General features: G+C 46.9%; 2 protein-coding genes across 3 annotated transcripts; one reads left to right on the forward strand and one right to left on the reverse strand.

The window, feature by feature from the left end:
- The first annotated feature begins 1,627 nt into the window (after positions 1-1,627).
- LOC102463841 (olfactory receptor 51G2-like) lies at positions 1,628-7,905 on the forward strand. Of its 2 annotated transcripts, XM_075921675.1 has the most exons (2): positions 1,667-2,570; positions 7,877-7,905. In XM_075921675.1, the coding sequence occupies exons 1-2, from the start codon at positions 1,667-1,669 to the stop codon at positions 7,903-7,905; spliced, it is 933 nt and encodes a 310-aa protein (XP_075777790.1). The 2 variants fall into 2 exon arrangements, with proteins under 2 accessions (XP_025045165.1, XP_075777790.1); XM_025189380.2 differs by lacking the exon at positions 7,877-7,905 and having other exon boundaries at positions 1,628-2,602.
- Positions 7,906-9,515: 1,610 nt separating this feature from the next.
- Positions 9,516-10,454, reverse strand: LOC102443353 (olfactory receptor 51G2-like). The gene has a single exon (XM_006132554.3). The coding sequence runs from the start codon at positions 10,452-10,454 to the stop codon at positions 9,516-9,518; it is 939 nt and encodes a 312-aa protein (XP_006132616.3).
- Positions 10,455-10,816: the final 362 nt, after the last annotated feature.

Here is a 10,816-nt window from a genome sequence, read left to right on the forward strand (position 1 = left end):
AGCACTTTGCATTTCTCTTTATTAAACTTCATCCTGTTTACCTCTGACCATTTCTCTAACTTGCTAAGGTCATTTTGAATTATGTCCCTATCCTCCAAAGAAGTTGCAACCCCACCCAGTTTGGTATCATCTGCAAACTTAATAAGCGTACTCTCTATCCCAATGTCTACATCATTGATGAAGATATTTAACAGTACGGGTCCCAAAACAGACCCTTGCGGAACTCCACTTGTTATCCCTTTCCAGCAGGATTTAGCACCGTTAACAACCACTCTCTGACTACGGTTATCCAGCCAATTATGCACCCACCTTATCGTGGCCCTATCTAAGTATTTAATGAGGGCAAGTTGACAGAGTGCTCTATTAGAATTTACATATGCAAATCTAAATTGATGCCTATTGAACTTAATGTTCACTAGCTCAGTATGTGGTTATTCAAAATAGGGGAAGCCTTGTGACTTTTTACACAAGTCTGAGAGACTAGGCCGGAGGCTCCTTTATGTGCTCTTTATTGTGTGTCAGATTATGTGCATCTCAGAGCACACCATCTCAGACAAACCATCAGGAATAGGCTTTATTTTGCAAAGAACACAGAATAGGATTCCAGTCTAGCAGCCTCTTGTCTACTTGCAGCCTATGGGCTCTCAGCTCAGTCCATACTGAGAGAGCAGAGGATACATCCTGTCAGGAACCAGGAAGTTCCCCCAACATCCTGCAGTTTGTAGTCCACAATGTGTAGTTCCCTGGGCTGCTGCTGAAGTACACTGGACCATGGGATACATAAACATCCCATCGTTCAGTAACTAAAAGATTAAACCCAAAACAGTGGATATCTAGGAAGTGTTGGCAGGGAGCCAGGAAAGCCAATGGGAAGAGAGAGAAAGATTTTTGAAATGAAATAAGTTGTTGCTTGTTTCATTCTCCTTTGTATGGGAGTCAGAACAGAGCTAGTGGCGAAATTGATTTGAGCAGGAATAGGGCCTGGATTTCCCAGGAATATCCATGTTTAAAGGAAGAAACCCAAAAATTGCAGCAACAGATGTAAGTAGAACAGGAAATGTTTAGTTAGATGTGATGCGGATATTTTCTTTGTTTCTTTTAATTAGGCTAATCTCCTCTGTGCTATATAGCTATGACGTGACAATGTTCCTTAATAATGTGAGTTTAGAAAGGTTAAAATGTTAAAATCGCACAGATCTCAAGTAGGCTGTGGAACTCCCAGCCAAAATATTTCAAATGGGGCAAGTGCTTAGCGAGATAATCAAATTATAGGAGTGAATATTTTTAAAGGACTTAGAAGGTCTATAAACAGCCCTGATTTACACAGCAAAATAAGTCAAACTTGTGGGTTCCTGGGAACAAGTCGTCTCATAGCTGCCAATGGCAAGGCTTTCTCCTTTTGATTTGCATGTCCAAGTACTAGCCACCAGACACTGGGCTACATGGAGTACAGGTCTCACCTAGTCTGACAGCCCCTAATTTGCTATCAGTGATGTAAATCCAAGACTACATTTCAGCTCATCTTCCTGGAGCAACAGGGATTTTCAAGCATAATGACCTTCCACTTTCTGAGAGCAGAACAATGTCTAATAAAATATTGCTCAGTCTTCTATTTTTTTTTTCCTCTCAGGAAAATTCAAAACTCCTTGGTCATGCCCAGCACCTAATGGCAGCTGCCAATGATACCAAACTCAACTCAGCAGTGTTTTGTCTTACTGGGATACCTGGACATGAAGACATCCATCTCTGGATCTCTATCCCCATCTCCCTTATTTATGCTATTTCGATAATGGGAAATGCAGTTATTCTGTACATTATAAAAACAGATCCAAGCCTCCATGAGCCCATGTACATTTTCCTTTCCATTCTGGCCATCACAGACCTTGGTTTATCAGTAGCCACCCTACCGACAATATTGCGAGTGTTTTTGTTTAACTCTAGGGAGATCAGCCTCAATGCCTGTTTTACCCAGCTGTTCTTCATTCATTCTCTTTCATTCATTGAATCCTCTGTGCTCCTGTTGATGGCCTTTGACCGCTTCATCGCCATCTGTAACCCACTGAGATACTCTACCATCCTAACCCTGCCTAGAATAGCCAAGATGGGGCTTGTGTTTGTGCTAAGAGGTGTGGCTGTTGTATTGCCAGTCCCCTTTCTCCTGAAACGGTACCAATACTGCCGAACTAATGTCCTCTCCCATTCCTACTGTATGCACCAAGAGGTCATGAAGATGGCTTGTTCAGATATCAGAGTCAACAGCATCTATGGCTTATTCATAATAGTCTCCACTGTGGGGTTGGACTCTCTGCTCATCTTCCTGTCTTACGTGATGATCCTCAAAACAGTATTGGGCATTGCATCTTACACGGAGAGCCTCAGGGCCCTGAACACATGTGTCTCCCACCTCTGCGCCATCCTGCTCTTCTACATACCAATGATCGGCTTGTCTGTGACACACAGATTCGCGGAGCACACCTCTCCCTTGCTTCAGATTCTCTTGGGATATATCTACCTGCTGGTGCCTCCCGTAATGAACCCAATCATGTACAGCGTGAAAAGCAAACACCTGCGTGCCAAGCTCATCAAGCTCTTTGTCAAGTGAAGGGTCAGTTCGTCACATGGATCCAGCCCTTGTGGCAAGGGAGTGGCTGAGCTGTGTCAGAGATGTGATTAACACAGGGGGCCTAGAGGAGCTGGAGCCTAGCGGATGTCATTCACATTTCCGTTGATGTCTCTGCACACTACATTCTGGCTCAGTCCATTCCCTGCCGAGGGGGAGCAGAGCTGTGTGTTTGAGGGAGGGTCTGACACACAGGAGTCCTGGCAGGCAACACAAGCCCAGATTCCCTCCCCAGCCTCTGTACTTGTGCTTCCTTAGCACTGCGAAGGGTTGGACATGCTCCTTTTCTCCCCCACAGAGGCATTTCCAACCCCAGTCCCAGCCCTGCCCATTCAGAGTAGAGTGACCACATTTTTAAGAGGCAAAGGTAGGACCCATGTGGGAGCCCCATCCTCTCTTTATCCCCTCCCCTGCCTCCATCATGGCTCTTCCCTCACCCTTTCTCTCCCCCTGAGGCTTGTGACCAGGCTTGGAATTGGCGTTGGGCTATGGCAAGAGCTGTTCTGAGAACTTAGACAATGTCTGTCAGGGATGGCAATGTGTGATGGGGGAGGGATCACTTGATGAGTCCCTGTTGTTTACATTCCCCCATGACACTGGCATCAGCCACTATCGGAAGGCAGGATACTGGGCTAGCTGGGTTTTTGGTCTGACCCACTCTGGCCTTTCTTATGCCTGTTAGGGTGTGAAACGAAGCTTACAGGATCTGCCGACAAAGGGTTCTGGGGTTGACAGATTCCCATCTAGACTGCCGTGCTGTGCCAACAAACAGCTGATCGGCACAGCGCGGTGGCCATTTTGATATAAATGAAGCGACGATTATTTTAATCGCCACTTCATTTCCCTTTGCTGAGTAAACTCATCTACATGGCTCCGTCGACGGAGCCATGTAGTCTAGACATACCCTTAAAGTTGAACAGCTTATGCACAAAGATAGTGAGCCACGGAGAAAGCTTGATTTTACCCAGAGAGAGGCTCCAGATATGCCTCTGTCAGGCTGTGGATAATGGCTACCATGACTCAAAAGCATGCCAGGGCATGTGACTGGATCACATAATGGATCACTCCATTCCCACAAACTGGGCTGGGAATTTGGTGTGGAACAAAGAGGCACCCACCACGAGCACTGTGTGAAGAACGTCTTCCTAACACTGTTTAGCAATGAGGCTTGTTGCGCTGGATGGAAGGGGTATGACCCTTTTCTACACGCATCTCCTCCTGTTCACTGGCCCAGTATGAGATTATTCAACATAAAGGAAGCCTTGTGACATTTTACATGACTCTGGGAGACTAGGCCTGAGGTTCCTTGGTGTGCTCTGTGTTGTGTGTCAGGGTGTGCACCTCAGACCAGACCATCTCAGACAAACTACCAGGAACAGGCTTTATTTTATACAGAACACCGAACTGGCTTCCTGTCTTGCAGCCTCCCTTCTGTTTGCAGCTTAGTCAGGGCTGAGACCCTCTGGGGGTGGGTGGGGGAAATGGGGTGCAGAGGGAACATACTGGAAGGGAATAAGAAGTTCTCCCAACATACTGCAGCTTTTCATTCAAAATGGTAGATCCCAAGGCTGCTTCTAAAATACACTGAATCTTGGGCTACGTAACCATCCCAGTTTTCAGTAACTAAAGGGTTAAACCCAAAACAGCAGTTAGGTAACAAGTGTTGGCAGGGAGCCAGAAGAGCGAATGGGAAGAGAGAGAAATATTTTTTAAATGAAATAAGTTGTTGTGTGCTTCATTCTCCTTTGTGTGGGAGACAGAGCAGAGTTGGCAGAGAAAATGGTCTGAGCTACTATAAAGCCTGGATTTCCCAGCAATATCCATGTCTAAGGAAGAACAATAGAGAAGCAGATGTAAGTAGAACAGGAAATGTTTAATTATACGCGATCAGGTTATTTTCTTTGTTGTTGGTTATTTATTTATTTATTTATTTATTTTTGTTTGTTTGGTTAAACTTCTCTGTGCTAACCCCCCCTGCACACAGTAACTGAAACTGAAACCCAGGAGAGCAATTCTCTATGCTTTAATCTTTTCTTGTTTGTTGTCGCTGCTCATTACCATCTAGCAACCAACTATGTTTTACGAAGGAGGCCTTCTTTGTTTTGTTAATAAATGTCCCTTTTTTAAGACTATGATCTGATTCCTGTGTCCTAAAACGCAGGAAATTCTGTGTGCATGTGCCTGAGACTGAAGGTCTGCTATTAAGAGATTACAGTTTGGTTTTAAGCTCTCTCCTAAGGGAAGGTTGAAGAGCTTGCTGTTACATAAAAAGCCATATGTAGGCCTGCAGTGGTTAAATCTGTATTCCTCTAGGCCAGCCATGAGCCCTGCTGGTGAAGATATCAGATGTTCTTTATCATACGGCCTTTATCAGCCACGATTCCCTATGCTTGCTAGCTGAGAGCTGAGTATGGGATAAATAACATGACCTCGGTTCTCAGCCCAGTTGGAATGTTCAGAATTCCACTGGGACAACTCGGGCACACCTGGTAAACAACTGGGCTGTGTCTAGACTGGCATGGTTTTGTGCAAAAGCAGCTGCTTTTGCACAAGATCTTGCCGCCTGTCTACACTGTCTGCGAGTATTTGCGCAAGAACACTGACTTTGTAATGTACAAAATCAGTGGTTCTTGCGCAAATACTCCGACGCTCCCGCTCAGGGATAAGCCCTCTTGTGCAAGTATTCTTGCGCAAGAGGGCCAATGTAGACAGCCACGTTAATTTCTTGTGCAAGAAAGCCCAATGGCTAAAATGGCCGTCAGAGTTTTTTTGTGCAAGAGAGCGTTTACAGTGGCACGGATGCTTTTGCGCAAAAGCAAATCTTTTGCGCAAAGACACATGCCAGTATAGACACTCTCTTGCGCAAATACTTTTAACGGAAAAACTTTTCCGTTAAAAGTATTTGCGTAAAATCATGCCAGTCTAGACTCAGCCCTGTAGTATAACTAGTGTTGGGAATCCCATGCCTGCTGAGTCTCACCAGGGACCTAGACCTCAAAGGATGCCTGGGTCCCCCAGATGGAGCCATGTCCACTGTAGCCTGGTGTGAGGTGTCTAGAATGGGGCTCCCTGCACACCTGAAGAGACATAAGCATTTCCCAGTACCTGTTACTCTTTTATGCATTGCACTGCCTGTGCTTATTGGTGTATTACTTTGCAGTACCTATGTAACCATCTGGAAGTATTAAGTCTGTAATTGTAGTGACATAGTGAGATTAATAAAAGCAACTATCCCTAATCAACTCTATTCTAAAGCAAATCCACAACCGTATTGGACTCTGCCCCTGTGAGTTGACACTTGCATTTACCCCACAGGAAGAATTGCCCAAGTGCTTCTTCCTGGCTGTCAAGGGAGCTTTACATTTGGGTGGAGGCAGCGAACCATCCAAGGTCAGGGAGTCTTTGATTGTGGGAAGCTTTTTGGAGCAGAAGTCTTTAGGGGCCTGGTTCTTTAAGGTCTCTTGCAGGTCCCCACCTTCTGTACTCAAAGTGCCAGAGTGGGGAACAGCCTTGACCTAGCAGAACCCCCTTTGGTGAGGGAGTTCCGGGGCCCTCCTGCAGCTCAGCAGTAGGGGGGAACCCAGGACATGCTTTCAGATTTAAAAGTGTCTGGCGAGTGTTGCCTGGCGTAAGAGACCCCCGCCTGGCTGCCTTTCCATCTGATCCAGGTCTCTACCTACTCCATGAGTAAGGAGGGCTGCTCTAACCTGAGAAATAAGCATCATACCCAACGTCTAATTTTCCATCACCACCAAATTTTAGCTGAATCTGTGGGAGTGACGTGGTTCAGATCAATAAAGAACAGGCAACAGGCATTTGTAACTGGGCATGGGTCACATGTCTTCATCTTAATGATGTTCATGGCCTTGCTTATCCATTCTGTGCATGGGGTTAGAATGGTTGTAGGACACCAAATCCCTGTGGGGAACCATTCATTCTCTACTTTCCCTTGGTTCTGGGGTTTGGGACAAAGATCAGGGCTTCACTTGGGTCCCCCAACTCCTGCCCTGGCCAACTGAAGGATCTGAGACATCTCACAGTGGATCTGGCTCCCTGGGGAGCTCTTATCACATGGCTTTGGCTTCTGGCCTGGAGTGAGGGTGGAGCCTCAGGTAAATAGGAGGTGTAGTGGGTAGGGCCTTGGAATAAGAGGTGGGGCAGAGGGATAGGCCTCGGGAAGAGAGGAGCAGAGGATGGGGCCTTGTGGTGGAAGACACGGGGAGAGGAGTCACCTCAGGGAATGGACTACTGCCTATAGACTGCTGTGTGTTGAAAACTGCAAGTTGTGCAGTAGTTGGAGAGATATAGACTGTTTCCACCTCTTTCCCCCCAGAAGCTAGGACAGCACAGAGGGGAGGAGGAAGGAATGTGGCCTGAGTCTCTTGCCAAGCCTTTCTTGTGTCAGATGTTCACTCGCTCACGCAGAGCAGCTCTGCCTCAATATGGAGAGGGGTCAGCAGGTGTGTTGTGTGCAGAGCCATCCACAGGGAGCAGAAGGGGCTCCTTGAATGTAGTAAGAAGAGGCCTAAAAGATAAGCTCTTGTATCACAGGCCTGGTGTGAGGCCTAGACTACAATAGTCGAGGCTTTGCTAATATAAACCAAAGCGAAGCTGTGAGCCAGAGGCAGACGTTGGCAGAAACAGGGCTGATAGTGCAGAAACTCTCAGACCTAAGAGGTACTAGGCACAGGCCATGAGCACATTCCAGAGCAATGGTAATAGGACAACATCTTGATACCCAGACACTCCCCACAGATAACGGATATATTGACCCAGGCTCAGAACAGGGTCTAAGGCTATGTCTAGACTGCAGGCTTCTTTCGAAAGAGGCTCTTTCGAAAGCATCTTTCGAAAGAGCCTCTTTCAAAAGATCGCGTCTAGACTGCAGGCGGATCTTTCGAAAGAGAAATCCGCTTTTTCGAAAGAGAGCACCCAGCGAGTCTGGATGCTCTCTTTCGAAGACGGCCTCTTTACATTGAAGAACGCCTTCTTTCGAAAGAGGAACTTTCGAAGGAAGGCGTTCTTCCTCGTGAAACGAGGTTTACCGCCATCGAAAGAAAAGCTGCGTTCTTTCGAAATAATTTCAAAAGAACGCGGCTTGAGTCTGGACGCAGGGGAAGTTTTTTCGGGAAAAGGCTACTTTTCCCGAAAAAAAACCCTGAGTCTGGACACGGCCTAAGAGAACAGTATGATGGATGAAGATGTTTTGATTGAGCTACCATGGACAAGGTAATGGATGGTAGCTAGATACCTCAGAAGATGGCAAGCTGATATGTCAGGAGTGATGTGTAATTGGTTCGTGCCTGTGTATAAATGTGACCCTTCCTTCCGGTGGAGCCAGCTGCAGCCAGGATCTGGTTCAATATTTAGGAGTTTCTCTCCATCCATCCAACACAGAACTGGCTCGAGCCGTCACCCAATAATCTGGAAAATTCACACAACACCCTTGGGTGCCTCTGAGAGGCAATGCTTTCCCACGCGCAAGCATGGAGTCTTAGAGTAGAAAAGAAATCTAATAAAAGGAAGGGAAGTACTAGGGCATTAATTTGGAAAAACACCACAAACAGGGCTCATAAACAGAACCAGGAGTTACCGTTCCACCCCAAGTAGGCTGGGCAATGCCCCTTTTCCTCTCAGGTTCTTAAGTCCAGTCCCCTTCACATGCCCAACCCTCCTCTGCTCACTTCCCTTGGCCAGAGCCAACCCAGAGTTGAGAGGGGCATCCACAGAGTCCCCCTCCCATCCTGAGCAGGGGGAAATAAAGAGACATCTTACTCACTCCGCTGGCTTTTTGCCATCCGCTTACTCACTGCTCTCTGGCGCCACCCTGTTGGTGGCTCGTCATGCTGCCGTGGCTCTCCTGGCCACTCATCATAGCTCTCCACCTCCACCCTGCAGGCTTCAGTCCCCATCCGCTGCCATCCCTTGTGATTTCAGCTCTTTGCAAGCAGGGGAGAAGAAACACAACTCCAACACCACCAACAGAGGAAAGCCTAGTGAGCTCTGTTCTTTGAACAGCGGGGGAGGGGGAGAACAGGTCCAACTAGTCCAGGTAGGGGAAGCTCCTGATCAGCGGGTTAGGGGTCACCTCCCCACTTCCCTTCCTAGGGCTCTGAGGGTATGTCTAGACTACATGCCTCTGTTGTCAGAGGCATGTAGTCTAGACATACCCTGAAAGTCTAGCCCCAGCATTAGCAAGGTGCTTTCTGCTAACTGTGAGCCCTTTCCTCTGGAACAATGTAGCGCAGTTCTGCAGTTCTGTGCTCCCACGACATGACAAGTGATGTGTAATTTGTTCGTACGTGTGTATAAATGTAACCCTTCTGTCAGATGGAGCTGGTCTTTGACATGACCCTGGATGAAGGCCTATGGGAACGGAGTGTGCTGATGCCCCTAAAGCTCCCCTACACACAATGGTTTTAGCACTCATGGCTTGTGGAGCATCCAGAGAGCTCAAAAAGGGCCAGCATTGTGACTGCAGAACCGCTCAGCAGCTTCATTCATATCCCCAGATCTTTAACTAGCCAAGGGAGAGTGACAGGCCAGAGTTAATGGACAGTAACACCCATGTCCCTTGTCTTTGGGGACTGAATTGACAGGAACTCTGAGGTCTGACAGCATTGTTGTTTAACATCCCAGCAGTCCCCTGGCTCTCCATAAACACGGTCATTTTGTGAATTCTGCTGCCTGCCCTGATGCTCTTCCCTCACTGAACTGTGCTCTGTTACCAGCCCTCCTCACTACTCCAGGTCTTAGACCCCATACGGACTTCTCTCTGCACGGTGTAGGTCAGTAGCTATTGTTGTCGTGGATGTCCAGGACTGATAGATGTCAGTGGCCAGAGTTCTTCATTTCCCATGCCACCAGCACGGGAGGCTGGTGATGAGCTGCCCTTTCATTTGATGAACACTTTGATGATCCTCACACGAAGGTGTTTGCTTTTCACACTGTAGACAATCGGGTTCATCAGGGGTGGGACCAGCAGGGTCATATAGCCCAGGAGAACTTGAAGCAAGGGAGAAGAGCCCTTCCCAAATCTGTATATCATACTCAAGCTGATGTCTGGTGTATAGAAGAGCAGGACTGCACAGAGGTGGGAGATGCAGGTGTTCAGGGCTCTCATACACTCTGTGGGGGACGTGACACTCATCACTGTACTGAGGATCATCACATAAGAGAGGCAGATCAGCGCTGAGTCCAACCCCATTGTTAAGAGTTTAGCCGACAAGCCATAGATGATGTTGACGGTGATGTCTGAACAAGCCAAATTCATGACGTCCTGGTGCAGGCAGTAGGAGTGGGAGAGGACGTTGGATTGACAGTATCGGTAGCGTTTCAGGAGAAAGGGGAGTGGGAATATTACAGCTGCACCTTTTGGCACAAACACCAGCCCCATCTTGGCTATTCTCGGCAGGGTTAAGATGGAAGCGTATCTCAGTGGGTTACAGATGGCGATGTAGCGGTCAAAAGCCATCAGCAAGAGCATAGATGATTCAGTGCATTGAAGAAAGTGGATGAAGAACAACTGGGTAAAACAGGCATCCAGGCTGATCTCCCTAGAGTTAAACATGAATATGCCCAGTATTGTTGGCATGGTGACTACGGATAAGCCAATATCTGTGATGGCCAACATGGAAAGGAAAATGTACATGGGCTCATGGAGGCTTGGGTCTGTTTTTATAAAGAATATGATTACTGAATTTCCTACTATCGAAATAACATACATGAAGCAGAAGGGGACAGCAATCCAGAGATGGAAGTCTTCCTGCCCAGGTATCCCAGTGAGATGGAACATGGCATGTGTGGATTTGGTATCATTGACAGCTGACATCATGTACTGGGGAGTTTAGACTTTTCGTTCCTGAAAACAAAAAGAACACAATACAAGACAATATTTAACGAGACATCTTTCTACTCTCACTGGAAATCTATAGAATCCCAGCACTTCGGGGAAGGTTAAAAAGAAACTATAATCTTGGATTTACACAACTGATAGGACATTGGGCACTGACAGACTAGATCAAACCTATAGTATCTAGTTCAGTATTCAGTGAAAGGTGGAAGAAGTCATGCTATATGTGACTCTTAGAGAGAGTTTTTCTCGACATCCACTAGTTAGGTATTTTCTGATGTAAATCAGGAAGGTTTATATTCCTTACAAGAGTTTTTAGAACAATCCTCGCTACTATAAGGGTA

Source organism: Pelodiscus sinensis, chromosome 1 (genome assembly GCF_049634645.1).
Source record: "Pelodiscus sinensis isolate JC-2024 chromosome 1, ASM4963464v1, whole genome shotgun sequence".
Lineage (NCBI taxonomy): Eukaryota > Metazoa > Chordata > Testudines > Trionychidae > Pelodiscus > Pelodiscus sinensis.

Coding starts and splice junctions, on each gene's coding strand:
- LOC102463841 (XM_025189380.2), top strand. CDS start 1,667: ATGGCAGCTGCCAATGATACCAAACTCAACTCAGCAGTGTTTTGTCTT.
- LOC102443353 (XM_006132554.3), bottom strand. CDS start 10,454: ATGATGTCAGCTGTCAATGATACCAAATCCACACATGCCATGTTCCAT.